The sequence below is a fragment of the Leopardus geoffroyi genome, chromosome C3 (genome assembly GCF_018350155.1).
Source record: "Leopardus geoffroyi isolate Oge1 chromosome C3, O.geoffroyi_Oge1_pat1.0, whole genome shotgun sequence".
Lineage (NCBI taxonomy): Eukaryota > Metazoa > Chordata > Mammalia > Carnivora > Felidae > Leopardus > Leopardus geoffroyi.
Genome location: NC_059338.1, coordinates 27,893,998 through 27,913,880, shown reverse-complemented (window position 1 = coordinate 27,913,880; position 19,883 = coordinate 27,893,998). Strand labels below are relative to the sequence as shown.

The following is a 19,883-nucleotide window of genomic DNA, read 5'->3' as shown; positions in this document are numbered from 1 at the left end:
GCGCCCCTCCCCTCCCCTGCCCGCCCCCCCCCCACCCCACAATCTTCCTTTTTCTTGTTGGAATACCTTGTCTGACTTTCTCTTAGTCTGACCACTCCCTCCCCTATACTCACTCTTTTCCTGGGGAGGGGATCCAGCCAGCAATTTGTACTTGGCCTGTTGGAGTAAAGGGGAGGCTTTCTGCATGTCCTTGAAGTTCTCTAGATGGTTTCTGCTCTCAGAGATCATTTGGTCCTGATTGAGCTGCCACAGTATTTTCTTCTTTTCCTCCTGCTGAGGATAAGATGAGCATCAGCCCTGATATTCATCCCTAGACTCCTGGAGGCAAATAAGGGGGCAGATCCCCCTTTTAGGACAGGCGGGGCAAGCCCCAGGATCGGGTCACCGGGAGCCCAAGTGTTAGGACCCAGCTGACTGTTATCTCCACCTCGCCATGAGAACACACAGGACTTTCCAGAAGGAGTGGTGGGCCCTGGAGTCAGATAGGAAGTAAGAATGCCTATAGGAAGATCATAGGCTTATGCAGAGTAAGGACTTGCCTGCCCTACACTGCCCCACATCTAATTTCTCCTACCGTTATCAGGCTGGCAAAAAGTCCTCTAACTTGGCTTAGACTGTGGCAGATGCTGAAGACCAATGCCTGGTCCTGTCCTTCACGAAGTTATCCACAGTGCCTCAATTCTAAAACCCTTTCTTTTACTCCACTCTGACAATGCACACATTTCTGAACCATTTCCCCACATCACTTATGTTTTTCTCTAGATGGTTTGAGGCATTAAGAAAAATGTAGACTTCCAAAACCTGAGCATTTGGTTTTCTCTGCTTGCAGCTGTTGTACATGTGGGAGAAGTTATTTTAGGGCTTTGTGTCTCAACCGCTTCGTAAGAGAAATGGGACGAATAACATCTCTCACTCGAGACTCTGGTGAGGAAAGTGGCCAGCACCCAGGCAGTCCTCATCACATGCAGGTCCTGCCAGTCAGCCTGGTTTTCTAGAAGTATCTGTGCATTGCTCTCTCTGCACTTAAACTGCCCTCTCTTCCTCCTTGCCTTTAGTCAAGTCTTCTCCATCTTTCAAGGCTGGCTCAATATTTATCTTTTCTCTGACACTCTCCTGATTCTTCAAGTGTCCTCTTCTTAGAACTTCTATGATGATAACTAGAGTGTTTGGATAACTGGAAACCCATCCCCTCCTACCGAAGGATTGACAAACAGTCCAGTCTCAGCCTCTGGTTCTTACCAATGATAAGTTGTATGTAAGATGCTCTTCATTATTCTCTTGGAGGAAGAAGCTCAGGAAGATTAAGGACACAACAACTATGATATATTTCCATAGGCAATGACGCATGGTGCTGGGGCCTGGAGGAGCTCTGCAAAGAAATGTGAGCGGGATATGAATCTTAAGTGCTTCCAGCTTACAGAAGCAGAAGGATGTCCTCCTCCTACCAGGAAGCCTCCCACATCCTTTCCCCCTTCCCTCCGCTGCCGAATTATTTCCATAGTCTTTTCTCCACGCACTTCAACCCTCCCTCCTACTTGTAGCCATCTATGGAGAGACAAAGGTCAAGGAGTTTGATTCTCTTCCACTTCTACCATCTTCACCTCCTGTCTGGGTTTCCAGGTAAAATTGGAGGAGCTTCTTTTGTTTATCCACTCTTGGAGTAGAGACCCAACCACAGCGGACGCGTTGCCAAGAAGAGGAAATCAAGGGTTAGGCATTAATCATATTTTTCCCTAAACTCTGAATTCAAGTCAAAGACTCTACTTGGACGTTATTGATCAATAAATAACTGTTTATTATTGTCTTGTCTGTTAGGTCCCTGTTTACTTTTGTGCCTGATCATTTCCAGGATTACGTTAGGCAGATTATGATGTTGGTCAACTCAGAGGGACCAAGAGAAACTCTTGTTGGTATATCTTCCCCCCCATCCTGGACTGGTAAGTAGGTTGGAAACTAAAAGTGACCGGAAATTTCTAATCACGTGAAAGTCTTTACCATGTTTGGAGTGCTATGTCCTTCAGAGTCTTTTTGTTTAACAGAAGATGAGGGCTGGAATTTCTCTGAAATCAAAGAGAAAAAACTTTAATATTTTTATGCATGCAGGATAGGGTCCCAGAGTGGCTCTTCTGAGGTAGCAGAAACTAGTCACCCCTCCCAGGAAACCCTGCTTGACAACCATTGTCCACCCTGAATGGGGGGCTGGTTACCACTCCAGCCTCACATCGAGCACCTGTTTCTGGATAAGGTGAGGCTGAAGTTAAAAAAAAATTTTTTTTAACATTTATTCACTTCAGAGAGACAGAGAGAGAGAGACAGAGCATGAGCAGGGGAGGGGCAGAGAGAGAGAGAGGGAGACACAGAATCAGAAGCAGGCTCCAGGCTCCGAGCTCTCAGCCCAGGGCCCAACGCGGGGTTTGAACTCATGAACCATGAGATCATGAACTGAGCCAAAGTCAGACACTTAGCTGGCAGCCACCCAGGTGCCCCAAAATGCAACTGATTTTTGTGTGTTGACTTTGTATCCTGCTTTTTAACTGAAATAGTTGATTAGTTCTGACAGATTTTGTTTATTTGTGAGGAATCTTTAGTATTTTCTACCTGTAAGAAATATCACCTGCAAACAGAAAATTTTACTTCTCCCTTTCCAATTTTGGATGTCTTTTATTTCTTTCTCTTGCCTAAGTGCTCTTGCTAGAACTTCCAATAGTATGTTGAGTAGAAGTGATGAGGTGTAAGCATTTTTAGCTATAAACTTTCCCCTTAGAGTCACTTTCAATGTGTCCCATAAATTTTGGTATATTGTTTTTTTAAATTTTCATTCATTTAAATATTTTATAATTTCCTTTGTGATTTCTTTTTTGATCCATTGATTAAAAGTGTGTTGTTTAGGGGACCCTGGATGGCTCAGTTGGTTAAGCATGTGACTCTTGATTTCAGCTCAGGTCATGGTCTCGTGGTTCTTGGGATCAACCCCCTTGTTGGCCTTGTGCTGACAGCGCAGAGCCTGCTTGGGATTCTCTCTCTCCTTCTCTTTTTAAAAAAAAATTTTTTTTTCAATGTTTATTTATTTTTGAGAGACAGAGACAGAGTGTGAGCGGGGGGGGGGGGGGGGGGGGGCAGAGAGAGAAGGAGACACAGAATCCGAAGCAGGATCCAGGCTCTGAGCTGTCAGCACAGAGACAGATGTGGGGCTTGAACTCATGAACCATGAGATCATGACCTGAGCCGAGGTCGGACACTTAACCGACTGAGCCACCCAGGCGCCCCTCTCTCTCCTCTCTTTGCCCTTCTCCCTCCTCACATGTGCTCTCTCTCAAAAAAAAAAAAAAAAAAAGTTTTTTTAAGTGTGTTATTTAATTCCCCCAATTTTGTGAAATGTCCAGTTTTCCTTTTATTATTGATTGCTAACTTTATCCTATTTTGGTAAAAGAACATACTTTGAACGATATCTATTTTTTTTTTTTTTTACAAAATGCATTGAAGCTTAATCTGTGGCCTGACATATGGCATATCCTGAGATATATGCACTTGAGAAGAATGTGTATTCTCTTGTTGGGTAAAGTGCTCTGAAATGCCTGGTAAATCTAGTTGGTTTATTGTGCAGTTTAAGTCCTCTATTTCCTTATTTATTTTATGTTGGGTTGTCCTGTTCATCATTGTCAGTAGGGTACTGAATTGTTTAAATATTATTGTATTTCTCCCTTTAATTCCATCAGTTTTTGCTGCTTATATTTTGAAGACTTGCTATTAGGTATGTAAATGTTCATAACTGTTGTATCTCTTTGCTGTGTTGAACACTTATTAACGAACACTTATAATGTCCTTCTTTGTCCCTTGTAAACTTTTTTGATTTAATGTCTATTTTGTTTGTTATTAGTTCAGCTACCCCTTCTCTTTTGCTTACTATACGCATGGAATTTTTTCCTCATCTTTTCCCTTGCAATCTGTTAGTTTCTTTGGATTTAAAGTGAATCTTTCATAGATAGCACATAGTTGGATCCGGTTTATAAGTCAATTCTGCCAATCTCTGGATTGGAGAGTTTAATCAGTTTGCATTTAAAGTAATTATTCCTAAGGAGACTCTTACTTCTGACATTTTGCTGTGTGTTTTTTATAGTATTTTTGTCCCTTATTTCCTGTATTACCATCTACTTTTGTGTTTAGTTGGATTTTTTTAATAGCAAAATGTTTTAATTAGCTTCTCATTTCCTTTTGTGTATATTTGATAGGTCTTTTCTTTGTGGTTGCCATGGGGGATTATACTTAACACCCTAAACTTATAACTCTTTAATTTGAATTTATACTCGTTTAACTTCAGTAGCACAGAAACTGCTCCTTTACAGTTCCACTCTCCCCGCTTTTGGTTGTTTTTGTCACAAAATTACATCTTTATACATTGTGTGCCATGAACTAAGACTTCTTTTTAAAAAAATTTTTTTTAATGTTTATTTATTTTTGAGACAGAGAGAGACACAGCATGAGCAGGGAAGGGGCAGAGAGAGAGTGAGGGAGACACAGAATGTGAAGCAGGCTCCAGGCTCTGAGCTGTCAGCACAGAGCCCGACGCGGGGCTCGAACTCATGAACCTTGAGATCATGACCTGAGCCGAAGTCGGACGCTTAACCGACTGAGCCACCCAGGCGCCCCTAATACTTCTTTTTAAATGCGCTACTCTCTAATAGAAGTTAGCTACTTCTAGTTACCTACTAGTTATCTAGTAGAAGATAAGATTTAGAGCTACAAACCAAAGTTAAAGTCATACTAGCTTTTACACTAGTTTTTCTTTAAATATATTAGTCTCTTAAGTCATGTAGAAGACAAAAAGTATAATCAAAAACCATTGTTACAATAATACTAGCTTTCATAATTGCCTGTATATTTACCTTTATTGAGATCTTTATTTCTCCATATGGCTTTGAGTTACTGTCTCATGTTCTTTCATTTCAGGCTCAATGCTTCCTTGAGCATTTCCTGTGGAGCAGGTCCACTGGTTATAGATTCCTTTGGCTTTTATCTAGTAATATCTTAATTCCTCCCTCCTTTTTGGACAGTTTTGCTGGATAATGGATTCTTCATTGACAATTGTTTTCCTTTTAGTACTTTGAACATGTTGGCCCACTGTCTTCTTGCCCCAAAAGATTCTGATTAGAAAGGTGTTAATAATTTTATTGAGGATTGCATGCATGTGGTGATTTGCTTCTCTCTTGCTGCTTTCAAGATTCTTTCTCTGGTTTTGACTTTTGAAAGTTTGATTATAATGTGTTTTGGTGTGAGTCTTTTTGAGTTCATCTTACTTGGAGTTTCGAACTTCTTGGATGTTTATAGCCATCAAGCTTGAGATGATTTCAGCCATTATTTCTTCAAATATCCTCTCTGCTCTTTTCTGTCTCTTCTCCTTCTGAGTCTCCCACAGTGCTTATGTTGGTCTGCTTTCTGAGCTGAGATATCCATTTGCTGCCCTCAGACATCGACATGCCTGGTTCTCAGGCCTTTGGACTCAGACTGTGATTACATCATCAACTACGCTGGTTCCTGGGCCTTCGAGTTTGGACTGGAACCACACCACTAGCTTTCCTGACCCTCCAGTTTGTAGACAGCAAGTTGTTGAATTCTCAACCTCTACTCCATAACTGTGTGAGCTAATCTCTCATAATAATCTCTTTCTCTCTCTCTCTCTCTTCTCTCTCTCTCTCTCTCTCTCTCTCCCTCTCTCTCTCTCATCTCCTATTGACTTTTTTTCTCTGGAGAACCCAGACTAACACAGGCACTTATTATGGATCTAAGGTTATTAATGCAATCAAGTCAGATCCAGGAGATAAACTCCCTTTCTGACTTGAGACTTCCATTCCCTCAAGGCTTTTGACAACACATACACACATTTTCATACCTATAAAAGTTTCAACCACAACACGTGAAAGTCCTCACCTTTACTGGAGGTGTAGTTCTGAGGCTTTTTTTTGGGGGGGGGGTGGTGCAGAAGAACTCAGCTTCACAACTCTTGAGACTTCAAGGTTTTCTCCAAAGTCAAGAAGAAAATACAATATTTGTGGGAGCTAGATGAGGCCAGAATGTGCATCCTCTAAGGCAAGGCAAAGTTGGTCACTGCTTTCAGGTGACACTCCACCTACAACTATTGTCCTCTCTGAATGGCACCTGTTTACCTCTCCAACTTCACATGAAACACCAGCTCCTTGGTAAGGGTTGCAGGGAAATGGTGAGGAAGTTTTGACATCAGTGTCCTGGGATTCTGACCTAGATCCAGGACTGTGGACTGGGCCACATTTTTCTCCAAATAGGAATCGTTTTATTGATATTGTCTCCAAATTCAAATCAATATATGTTTAATGTAAAACATTGGATCAATTACGAAAAAAAAGAATAAAAATTACTCAAAATCCCAATGGCAGGAGATAATTTTTGGTTAGCACTTGGTGAACATCTGGAATCAAAATGAGAAGAGCAGATTGGAATCTGGCTTTATGGCAACAGAGGTCAAGTCACTCGGAAGCTCCCCAAGAAAGTCTGTTGGGCAACATGACTTACCAAGTGTGGCAATCTCATAGAGAGTTTAGGGAAGAAGTAAATCTATCTCCACAAATTTACCAATTTCAGTTTCCTTGGGTGATTTTCAATTCCCACTTATTCCAGACATGCTGTCTCTTTCCCTGAAAATCTCCTTCCACTTTATCTTGTCGTCTTCCTTGTCATCATTAAGAATTAATGTCCTAAGTCTGTCTTTCCAACCTCCAGCTCCACCCCCACCCCCCATTTTTGGATTGCTCTGAATAAAACATACACTTAGTCACTATCTAAGAAAAATTAATGCCAATAGAATACTATCACTTTTATAAGTCCAGGATTACAGTGTCCTCTTTTAAGAATATCTCTCCAAAAGAACTAGGTCTGCATTAAGAACCAGCTTTTATTTTGTGATGGTGTTGCTTTGATAAAGCCATTTGCTTAAAAATGGGATTCCCTTTTTCCTTCTCCTCTTCTTCTTTTTGATTCAGCCTCCCCATTCTCTTGGCTTCTTAATCTATGTTATCCCCTTTATATTCTTTTGTTTCTTCTCCCTGTAGCCAAAGACCATTTTAAAAGAATGATGTTGAGGGGCACCTGGCTTGCTCAGTCTGTACAGCATGCAACTCTTGATCTCAGGGTCATGTGCTTGAGCCACATGCTGGGTATATAGACTACTTAAAAAAAAAAAGAAAGAAAAGATTATGTTAAGAATAATGGGCATAAGGAGCCACAGGCAGAGTGTAATCTCAGCAGGAGGAGGCTGTGGCCAAGGCCTGCTGTGTAGGTACAGACTGGGCATGGCTGTGGCCTGGGCCCACAATGCAGGCTCATGGGTGGCACCCCTGGAAGCCTCTTCAACATGCCCTCAATGCTGGTGGGGCTTTATGGGGCCTAGCAAGGGCTCAGGCCAAGGGCAAGGTAGGAGACTGGTGGGTACCACTGTCTTCCTTAGAAGAAGCAAAACACATCTATCTGCTCTGTTGCAGGACTGATGCTGTGGTTGGATATTTAGAGGACATTATCATCGACCAAGAGTTCTAGGAGTCACAGGGAAATTCCATGGACAAATACTATCAGGAATTTGAATACAGGAATTATAAAATTGCTTATGCTGCTTATATTTTAACAAAACATATTTACTTAGTAGAAAAGCATATGAAAGAACGGCTGCTGGAGTGTTCCTGGATTTAACTTGGTGACTTTCACATTACAGCCCACAAAGATGAAATGATCGGTAATGTATTTGCCAGGCTGCTCCCGTTTATGGATTCTCTGTCTTTCAAAGAAATGTTTCTGAACTACAAAGCAGAAAAGGGAGGTACAGGAAACAACCAGTGGGCTAGTGGCTACTTCATGGTGAACATTATCTTTCTGTCATCCAGAGCACTGCAACACTAGCTTTCACCTCCAGCCAATGGGATTGCTTTGGACACTACAGCCCAATAGGTTGGGAGAAGATTAGGCTAACAATGATAGAAGAATAGGTCTTAGGAAACCTGAATTTGTTTGTGCCTGCTCATTAATGTTAAGTATCAATGAATAATAAAACAAATCCAGAAGATTTCATGTTATTAAGACAATACTCCCCAAATTGACAGGCAGATTTAATACAGTCCCCATCAAAATTCCAAGATAAAACAACTCTGTTTCTCCCTCTAGGCTACTCACAACATTTCACTTCTGACACCAGATGTATGGGTTTTCCCACAACAAGCAATTTAACTCAATTCTGATACTATTTACTTGGAGTTAATATCAGATCCTGCAGGTTAAGGGCTCAGTCCCACAAGACTGCTTCCCACTTCAGATGCCAATTGCAAGTTTGGGCCTCTGGTATTTCTGACCAATAGGCTATAAATTGGGGATTCTCACAATCCCATCTTTGGATTTGGTAATTTGCTAGAGTGGCTCACAGAATTCAGAGAAACACATTTGCCAGTTTCTTATGTCATAAAGGATACAAACGAATACCCAGATGAAGAGTTACATAAGGCATGATCTGGAAGGGTCCCAAAGGTAGGAGCTTCAGTTCTTATAAAGTTGGAGTGTGCCACTCTCCTGGCATGAGGATGTATTCACCAACGTGGAAGCTCTCCAAACCCCTTACATTAGTGATTTTTATGGAGGCTTCATCATGTAGGCATGATCAATTATTAACTCCATCCCTGGAGGATGGAGAGGGTGTAAGACTGAAAGTTCCAAGCTTCTAATCATGGCTTGGTCTTTCTGGGGACTAGCCCCCGTCCAGGAGCCCATCAAGAGTTGGCTCATTAGAACAAAAGATACTCCTATCACTCAGGAGATTATAAATGTTTTGGGAGCTCTGTGTCAGGAATTGGGGGCATATCTATATCTATATGTCTATATCTATATCTATATCTATATCTATATCTATATCTATATCTATATCTATATCTATCTATATCTATCTATATCATATCTATTACTATATACCCATCTCTATATCTATGTGATTTCACAATTCCAACTGTTTTTTTCCTTCTTCAAGAAATTGATGAGCTGATACTAAAATTTACATGGAAATGTAAAGGACCCAGAAGAGCCAAAACAATCTGGAAAAAAACCCATAAAACACCATCAGACAAAGTTAGGGGACTCACATTTCCTGATTTCAAAATTTAACTACAAAGCTACAGTAATTAAGACAGTGTGATTGTGGCATTAATGACACACAGATCAATGGAATAGAAGAAAGTTCAGAAATTGCCAAGATAATAAAATGGGAGAAAGAATAGTTTTTTTTCAACAAAGCGTGTTGAAACTGAATATCCACATGCAAAAGAATGAAGTTAGACTACTACTCCACAAAGACTGACTCAAAATAGGTAAAGAACTAAATTTATAAGACTCTTGGAAGAAAACATAGATATAAATCTTCATAATCTTGTATTAGGCATGGTGTCTGAGGCATGACAACAAAAATATAAGCAATCAAAGAAAAGTAATGAATTGGACATCTTCAAAATTAAAAACCTTTGTGCTTCAATGGATACTAAGGAGAAAGTGAAAAAGACAAGCCACAGAATGAGAGAATATCTGCAAATCATATATCTGATAAAGGACTAGTATCCAGCCTATATAAAAAATTGTTACAATAAAATGACAAACAACCCATTTATGAACGGGCAAAGTATTTGAATAGACATTTTACCAAAGTAGATATACAAATGGCTAATAAGCACATGAAAATATGCTCAATATCATTAGTCAATAGGGAAATGAAAATCAAAACCACAATGACATACTATGTCATACCTACCAGAATGGCCATAATAAAAAAGACAGACAATGACAAGTGTTGGTGAGGATGTGGAGAAGTTGGAACCCTCATACATTGTTGGTGGGAATGTAAACTGGTACAACTGCTTTGGAAAACAGTTTTACAGTTCCTCAAAAAGTTAAACATAAAGTTATTGTATGACATGGCAATTCCACTCCTAGGTGTGTACCTAAGAGAAATGGAAATATATGTCCACACAAAAATTTGTACATGAATATTCACATAAGCATTATTCGAAATAGCCTATAAGTGGAACCAATCCAAATGTCCATCAATTGATAAACAGATAAATAAAACATGATATTCCATACCATGGAATGTTAGTCAGACATTAAAAGGAATGGAGTGCTTACACATGCTATAGCATGTATGAACCTTGAAAACATCATGCTAAGTGAAAGAAGACAGACATAGAAGGCCACATATTGTATGATTTCATTTATATGAAACATCCAGAATAGCAGATCTATGGAGACAGAAAGTAGATTACAGGTTGCTAGCAATTTGGGAGAGGGGGAATAGGGAAACTTGATAATGAAAACTGGGAGAAATAAGCCTGTAGTAGTCCCTCGGATCGATGTGATGCTTCAAACATAATATTGGAGGAAAACATTAACTAGAACTGTACAATAAACAATACAGCTCTAAGAAAAACCTCTATTGAAATGTCTCTCTGGGGAGGCGGTTGATTTATGTTGCTGAAGCCAAGCAGCTGGGAATGCCTGGCCCGCTCAGGGTGGACAGCCACCTGCTTCTTTTGCTGGTACTTCTCCGCTTTCTCAGAGACCATGACCACCTGCTATGGGTCTAATCAGATTCTTTGTGCTTGCTCAACCATAGATTACTCCCACTAGGTGCTTAAACAAGTTCTGTTTTCCTCCTAAGAATACTCTTTAAACAGTATAATAAATTGTGATGCCTATTGATGATTGATGTGGTTTTCTCAATTAATATGAGAATGAGGAGTTGCTCGGGGCGACCATCTTTCCAAACTGTCGTCCCCTGTTCCCTTTCTCTTGCAGCTGACTTCTTTATACCTCATTCTTCTCCCAAACGCAGTGAAGAAAATGGCATAAACCCACTGACTCAACCAAAGGAGGGACGTGGAGATTAGGCACACAGTGAAGCAAGGCTTTGATCAACTTTCTTGCAAGAGTGGGTGTCTGATGGGACAGGCACACTCGGGGCAGTTACAGCAGACAATTTATCTCCTAGTGTGCAAGTCCCTCCCCTGATTCCTCATTGGCTGAGTAATACAGAGGTTACAGCCTTACCCAGACATCGCCTATGCCCATGTAAGGCAAAAGCGGTTTGATTGGTACAAATGTACATTTTCTGAGGTGAGGCAGAGACTTTCAGTCCCTCCTTTGGTGCATGCTCATTGCAAAGCCCATGAAAATAAGCCCGTGAAATGGACAGGGGAGGAAGACCAGGAAGTGAAGTGTCTAAGAGTTTGGGACTCCATTATGGGGGGTGGTTCATATATATTTCCAACAGATTGTAAACCTACTGTTAACTAGACAGCGTAGCTTTTATTTGGTATTTCTGAAAACGAATCATCTCCCTTCTCACAAAACAGTTTCTTTTGGGGGTGATTAAAATGTTCTGGAATTAGATACTGGTGATGGATGCACAACTTTGTGAATATGCTAAAAAATACTTACTGAATTGTACACTTTAAAAGGTGATTTTTATGGTGTATGAATTATATATAAATAAAAAAAAAACCCTAGGGCCTGAAAACAAAATTACCTGACTCTTCAGGGACTGCTGTTTCTTCTAAAATATATTCTTATATTCAGTAACTCTAGTATTCCTCCCAGAGTAAATACCTGTCCCAGGTGTTTCTGAGTCAAGCTACTCCAGAGTACGTTGATGTTGAACTTTCCACCTGGGACCCCCTTCCCTCAGCACACATACTGAACCCTCTCTTCCAAATACCAGAGACAGGGTTTGCACAAATCTTTTGTGTGTTCACAGCTCTTTCACTTGGGCAAGCATTTCAGTTTTTCAGCCCCAGAGGCTCAGCTATGCGGTGATTTTGAGGGTTTGGGAGTGTTTCTCTAAGGTGTTACTCAAACTAGCTGCCCCTTCTTAAGTTTTATGAAGATCCTATTTTCTGCCCACCATTCTAAGAAAGTCACAGCTGGTTTTGGCTGTAGGAATCATTTGAAAGAGATGTTCTTTGCCTAAAAGATAGATGTAAAACTCAACTCCTAGGCTTATGTGTGCAGTCCTTTTTCCTAAAAGGACCATATCTTCTGCTGATCCTGATGTAGTTCCACTGTTTGTACGAGAAACCTCTTTCTTAAAAAAGCATTATTTTTGAAAAGTATTTTTGATAAATATTCACGTTAACTTAGTGGGTTTAATCTTGGGATTTTAAATGATCACTTACTTAAGGACAAAATATTACATATCGTGTGCTCTCTAGTTGTTAGTACTGTGAAGAAAAGGATAGTATATGTATTGGAGTTCCTAGTTTCCTGGGCACCCATAAATGGATGCTGCGTGCTGGAAGCAAACTAAACAGGCATCCTTTTCTTATGGCCTGTTAGGTGTGTTTGTACAGGTTTGCTTAAAATCCTTTCTGCATAAATGAGTTCATTAGGTTTTCTTTTGGTGTGGGAGCAAGTTTGGTAAAAAGGCAACTGACTCTGTAAGCTACGAAATTCCACCTAAATCCTTCTTCCGTCAAAATCTGTCCTCCCATCATGCTATTCTACAGTCTTGTTTGGCATGAGTAAGAGGAGGTAGCAAACAGCTTTTCTAGTTGCCTATTTGGCTTTGGTTTAGTAAAATGTTTGGTATAGTATTACCAGAAATATATATGTCAAACCTTTGAGGCTAGACCAGGCAATCCCAGTGAGCTCAGGTCACGGGAGGTGGATGAACCCAGGGGTGGAGAGCTGCTGGCACCAGAAAACCACAGGCAATTGCACCCACCTCACAAAACAACTCCTTTAGTCATACTACCTAGTCTGCCATCCATCTCACCCCAGGACAAACAGTATTAGGGGGAGACATTCCTCCAATTGTAATTCATTAATCCCCAGGGATTTACAAGAAGGTATAGGGAAGCAAGTTCCAGAATTTAGTTCCTACTTGCTTTGCTCATAGGCATGGTGTTTTTGAACTATCCTGACTTTACCTTTGAAAATACCAGAATGTATATATAGAGAGCCCTTGGACTGCTTGAATGATAGGGGGAAGGTTAAGGGTAAAAGGAAGGAAAAACACATCCTTTAATGTAAAACATCCTTTTGAGAGCACTTGTTATGGAAATGGGTGGGGAATGAGCAGAAGAAAGAATCCCATACTCAAGGAGTTAGAGTTGGAGGTCATAGGACATGGATGATGAACAAGACCTAGTAATCCAGCTGTCCATTCTTAGGCTCTCCATGTTCATTTCCCATCCCACACCCCAACGTGCATTACTGAACCAAGAAGAATTTATGCAGTTGTCCAGTGTTGGAGCAGTAACTGGAGAAGAGTGCCTTTCTGCTATGGGTAGAGTAGGAGTTAATGACAGAGTTTTCCCCTCCAGGTGATGGTGACTCTTGGGGAGGCAGAGTTGAGCTACAAAGTTTAGCTATCCCTCTCCCCATGTGATTGATTTTCTCTCCTGTGCCAGTCCTAGAGGGGACAGAATTTGGGGCTTCCACTGGGGCTTCATCCAGACAAATGAAAGCAAGATGAAATGGAATAAAATCCAATAGGGCTTGAAAGTCAAAGTTGGTTGCCCCTGCCAGGGAACACCCTTCTGACAGTCATTGCTCTGAATGGGGGTGGGGGATGAGTAGAACCTTCACCTTTATTCCAAGGGTGGGGGTTACTTGAAGGAAGGAAGCTCTGATACCCAGCATGTACACACTTTGGTGAATATGGTGGGTTTGTTTGCTCAGCAGCCAGTTCAATGTTTTTCTAAATATGCTTCCTTGTTCTGCAGAGGCTGGCAAGTTAAAACCTACATGTCACAGATTCCTTAGTAGGTAATGTTCCAATATGATTTAGATTTAGATTTAGATTTCTGTATTTAGATGGACATGTATGAGATCTCACTGAGGTGAAAAAAAGTTACATTTATAAAATGAGGATGATAATAATACCTACTTCATTGGGTTTGATGTCCTATAGCTATATGCATAAACATATATGTATATGTATAAACTATATGGCATATTATACATAGAGAATATAGTATATATATTTATATATATACTACATATATAAAATTATATATATAGCCATTGTATAATTATATACTATATTTTATATATAGAGTATAATAGAGTGGCTCATGCTAAGCAGTGTATGTATGTTAGCTATGAATATATTCATATTTTAAAAGATCTCCAAGTGATTCTAAAATGTAGCCAAGGTTAGGAACCACTAATTTAAGACCTTATAACGATCGTAAGAAATTTGGGCTTAAGTTTAATGTAATCGGAAAATACGGAAGGGCTTTACGCAAGGAAATCATATGATTTTATTTACATTTTTAAAAACTGCTCAGGCTTCAGTATAGAGAGAGAATTTGAGAGTGGGCAAACAGCAGAAGGAAGAAAAGACTTACATATTACAGGTGTTCAGGTAAGAGAAGATGGTAGTTTTATAATGGAAACAGAAATATAGTTGGGTTTGTGATATTTTGGAAATTGATTTGACCAGCAGTACTGATGGATTGAATGTGGGTATGAGAGGGTGATGTGGCACGCCCAAGTTGAGTCCAAAGGAAATGAATCAGAATCTCTGGGGCATCACTGACAGCATCTCGGTCTGCCAGACATACTAGCAATACCATTGGGTCTGCTGGATCCTAAGGCCCAAGTGGCAGGGTAGTTGGCTCTACAAGCTTACTGGTTACCAAACTGTTTATTGCTCTAGGTCCTACTCAAAGCTAGCAGTGGTACCATTGCTTTTCCCATTGAACAGATGAAAGGGTAATCAGATGAGGTTAAATAATCTGCCCCCAATCACACAGCTGGGATAGTAGGAGAGCAGATATATGAACCCAGGGGATGCCAGAGTCTGTCCTTTTAACCACTGTGCTGTACTACTTATTATAAACAAATGTCCTGTTTAGTTTGGTAAGTTAGGAGTTTTTTTTTTTAATTTTTTTTAACGTTTTATTTATTTTTGAGACAGGGAGAGACAGAGCATCAACAGGGGAGGGTCAGAGAGAGGGAGACACAGAATCTGAAACAGGCTCCAGGCTCTGAGCTGTCAGCCCAGAGCCCGATGCGGGGCTCAAACGCACGGACCGCGAGATCATGACCTGAGCCGAAGTCGGCCGCTTCACCGACTGAGCCACCCAGGCGCCCCTCAAGGAGTTTTAACTAGTGTGCATACTCTGATGCTTGGCACTGTCGGCTGCCCCTTCTTTCCTAGAATGCTTAGACTCCCTTTGCTTTGGTGAGATGGCACTCTTCTGGTTCTCATATCTTCGCTTTCCTTCTTGGTTCCCTCTCCTTCCTTCCATCTGCTCTTTACATAACAGTTTCCTCAGGGACGGTCATTGTTAGGCCTCTGCATTTCTCACTGCACACTCTCTAGGCCTCATCTCCCACCATACTATGGCTAGCACTTTTGTTCCCATACCACTGTATTTACACACACACACACACACACACACACACACACAGTGTCTTTACACGTGCTGTAATGAAGAGAAGATCCAAAATAAGTGAAACAGGGGGGAGAAAGTACAATAGAGAAAATGAACAAAGTTAAAGGTTGGTACTTTTAAAAAGCAGTAACATTGATAACCTCTAGGCAAGACTGATCAGGAAAAAAGTATAAACAAATCTCCACAGATATTAAACTACTAGCGAGATAAGAAACCACAAATTTGACAATATTTTAGATGCAATGGACAAAATCCTCGAAAAACAACTTATAAAAATTAACACAGGAAGAAATAGAAAGTCTGATTGGTTCTATATCTACTAATGAAATTGAATTCATGATTAATTTCCCCCACACAAGAAAGTACAGGCCCAGATACCTTCATGGGTGAATTCTCCTAAATATTAAGGTGAATTCTCCTTAAATAAATTCTCTCAAAAACTAGAGGAGGTACTACTTCCCAACTGATTTTTATGAGGCCAGCATATTTTAATACCAAAATCTAACGAAGATATCATAAAAGGGAAAATTACAACCAATCTCTCATGAGAACGGAGATGTAAAACTCCTAAGCAAATATTAGCAAACTGAATCCAGCAATATATAAAGAGCGTAATGCATCATAACTAGATGATAAATTTTCCAGGAGTTATCATCTTGATAGATGAAGAAAAACCACTGGGTAAAATTCAACATTCACTCATGGTAAAAACTCTTAGCAAGTAGGAATAGTGGGGAGATTACCTTAATCTAGTTGGACTATTTACTCCTCTTCCCCAAAATTCTTAATGGTGAATTATTACTTATATTTATTTATTTTTAAAGTGTACAACATTTTGATTTGATACACATGTGCATTGTGAAAAGATTCCCATCATCAAGTTAATTAACACATTAATCACCCACACATTTACCTTTTTGTGTGTGTGAGAACACTTAAGTTCTACTCTTTTAGCAAACTTCAGTTACACAACACAGTATTATCAACTGTAGTCACCATGTTATACATTATAGCTTCAGACCTTATTCATCTTTATATTTATTTTATTTTTGGGAGACAGAGAGAGAGAGAGAGAGAGAGAGAGAGAGAGAATGGAGGAGGGGCAGAGAGAGAGGGAGACAGGATCTGAAGCAGGTTCCCCTGCTGCCACCACAGAGCCCTACTTGGGGCTTGAACCCATGAACTTCGAGATCATGACCTGAGCTGAAGCTGGATATTTAACTGACTGAGCCACCCAGGCACCTCATTCATCTTTTTTTCCCCTTTTCTTTAGAGAGAGAAAGAGAGCACAAGCAGGGGAGAGGGGCAGAGGAAGAGAGATAACATTTTAAGCAGGCTCCACACTCAGTGTGGAGCCCAACACGGGGCTCAATCCCATGACTCTGGGATCATGACCTGAACCAAAATCAAGAGTAGGATGCCTAGCTGACTCAGCTACCCAGGTGCCCCAAGACCTTATTTATCTTACAATTGGAAGTTTGTACTCTTTTTTTTTTTATCAGCCTCACCCTTTTCCCCCACCCCTTAAGACCCTGGCAACCACCATTCTACTCTATTTCTATGAATTTGCCATTAAAAAAAAAAAAAAAGATTTCGCATGTAAGTAATTATTTGTCTTTCTCAGTGTGGCTTATTTCACTTAGGGTAATGTCCTCTAGGTTTATCCATTTTATTGCAAATGGCAGGACTTCATTTTTCAGGCCGAATAATATCGTGTGTGTGTGTGTGTGTGTGTGTGTGTGTGTGTGTGTGTGTGATGGTAAATTATTGAAAGCTTTCCCACCTCTGAGAATGAGAATAAACAAGGATGCCCTCTGTCATAACTTCTACTCAACATTGTAATGAAGGTCCAGCCAGTTCAATAAGGGGAAAAGTAAGAAAAGACATATGGCTTGGAAAGAAAGAGATAAAATTTTAATGTGATTATATAAAAAAAATAACAAAGAATTTACAAACTATTAGAATTAATATGTGAATTTATCAAGGTCACTGAATACAGGGTCTATATATAAATACCAATTGTATTTTCTATATACTAAACACAAATAATCAGGAAATAAAGATTTCAAATGATATTATTTATAATAGCATCAGAAAATATCAATCCTATGCAAAAATTCTCAACAAAATACTAGCAAATTTAATTCAACACTATATTCAAAGAATTATTCACCATGATCAAATGGGATTTATTCCTGGGCTGCAGGACTGGTTCACTATTCACAAATCAATAAATGTGATATATCACATTAATAAAAGAAAGGATGATGATCCTCTCAACAGATGTAGAAAAATCATTTGACAAAATCCAGCATCCTTTCTTGATAAAAGCCCTCAAGAAAGTAGGGATAGAAGGAACGTTCCTCAACATCATAAAGGCCATATATGAAAACCCACAGTTAATATCCTCAATGGGGAAAAACTGACAGCTTTCCTCCTAAGATCTGGAACATGACAGGGATGTCCACTCTCACTACTGTTGTTCAATATAGTACTGGAAGTTCTAGCTTCAGCAATCATACAACAAAAAGAAATAAAAGGCATACAAACTAGCAAAGAAGTCAAATTTTCACTCTTCACAGATGACATGATAGTCTACATGTAAAACCTGAAAGACTCCACCAAAAAGCTGTTAGAACTGATACGTGAATTCATTTCTCTTTTTTTTTTTAATTTTTTTTTAACGTTTATTTATTTTTGAGACAGAGAGAGACACAGCATGAACGGGGGAGGGGCAGAGAGAGAGGGAAACACAGAATTGGAAGCAGGCTCCAGGCTCTGAGCCATCAGCCCAGAGCCCGACGTGGGGCTTGAACTCGCAGACCGCGAGATCGTGACCTGAGCTGAAGTCGGACGCTTAACCGACTGAGCCACCCAGGCGCCCCTGATACGTGAATTCAGCAAAGTCACAGGATATAAGATCAATGTGCAGAAATTGGTTGCATTTCTATACATCAATAATGAAACAGCAGAAAATCAAGGAATTGATCCCATTTACAATGGCACCAAAAACTGTAAGATACCTAGGAATAAATCTAACCAAAGAGGTAAAAGATCTGTACTCTGAAAACTACAGAAAGCTTATGAAAGAGATTAAAGACAACACAAAGAAAAGGAAAAACATTCTATGCTCATGGATAACAAATATTGTTAAAATGTCTATACTACCCAAAACAATCTACACATTCAATGGTATCCCTATCAAAATAACACCAGCATTCTTCACAGAACTAGAACAAACAATCCTAAAATCTGTATGGAACCACAAAAGACCCCGAATAGCCAAAAGCAATCCTGAAAAAGAAAACCAAAGCTGGAGGCATCACAACTCCAGACTTCAAGCTGTATTACAAAGCTGTAATCATCAAGACAGTATGGTACTGGCACAAAAACAGACACATAGATCAATGGAGCAGAATAGAGAACCCAGAAAGGGACCCACAACTATATGGCCAACTAATCTTTGACAAAGGAAAGAGTATCCAATGGAAAAAAAAGACAGTCTTTTCAGCAAATGGTGCTGGGAAAAGAGCAACATGCAGAAGAATGAAACTGAACCACTTTCTTACATCACACGCAAAAATAAATATAAATGGATGAATGACCTAAATGTGAGACAGGAGACCATCAAAATCCCAGAGGAGAACACAGATAGCAACCTCTTTGACCTCAGCCACAGCAACTTCTTACTAGACATGCCTCCGGAGGCAATGGAAATAATAATAAAAATGAACTATTGGGACTTCGTCAAAATAAAAAGCTTCTGCACAGCGAAGGAAACAATCAACAAAACTAGAAGGCAACCGACACAATGGGAGAAGATCTTTGCAAATGACATATCAGATAAAGGGTTAGTACCAAAACCTATAAGAACTTAGCCAAACTCAACACCCGAAAAACAATCCAGTTAACAAATGGGTGGAAGACAAGAATAGACACTTTTCCAAAGAAGACATCCAGATGGCTAACAGACACATGAAGACATGCTCAACACCACTCATCATCAGAGAAATACAAATCAAACCATAATGAGATACCATCTCATACCAGCCAGAATGACTAAAATTAACAACTCAGGAAACAACAGATGTGGACGAGGATGCAGAGAACGGGAAACTCTTTTGCACTGTTGGTGGGAATGCAAACTGGTGCAGCCACTTTGGAAAACAGTATGGAGGTTCCTCAAAAAATTAGAAATAGAATTGCCCTACAACCCAGCAACTGCACGACTAGGTACTTATCCAAAGGATGCAAAAATGCGGATTCAAAGGGGCACATGCATACCACTGTTATAGCAGCACTATCAACAATAGCCAAATTATGGAAAGAGCCCAAATATCCATCGACTGATGAATGGGTAAAGAAGATGTGGTATATATATACAATGGAATACGACTTAACGATCAGAAAGAATGAAATCTTGCCATTTGC

The 19,883-nt window shown here is 39.9% G+C and overlaps 1 protein-coding gene across 2 annotated transcripts in view; it reads right to left on the bottom strand.

Moving 5' to 3' along the window:
• LOC123586871 (alpha-1,3-mannosyl-glycoprotein 4-beta-N-acetylglucosaminyltransferase-like protein MGAT4E) overlaps positions 1-19,883 on the bottom strand; it is a 31,412-nt gene that overhangs the window by 2,177 nt on the left and 9,352 nt on the right. The window contains exons 2-4 of one of the 2 annotated variants that reach the window (XM_045456442.1): positions 1,996-2,060; positions 1,240-1,369; positions 114-273 (exon numbers count right to left, since the gene is read on the bottom strand). In XM_045456442.1, the coding sequence (XP_045312398.1) occupies positions 114-273; positions 1,240-1,347 (268 nt within the window). In that variant the 5' untranslated portion in view covers positions 1,348-1,369; positions 1,996-2,060. The remainder of the gene's footprint in view (positions 1-113; positions 274-1,239; positions 1,370-1,995; positions 2,061-19,883) is intronic. The other variant, XM_045456443.1, reaches the window with a different exon arrangement.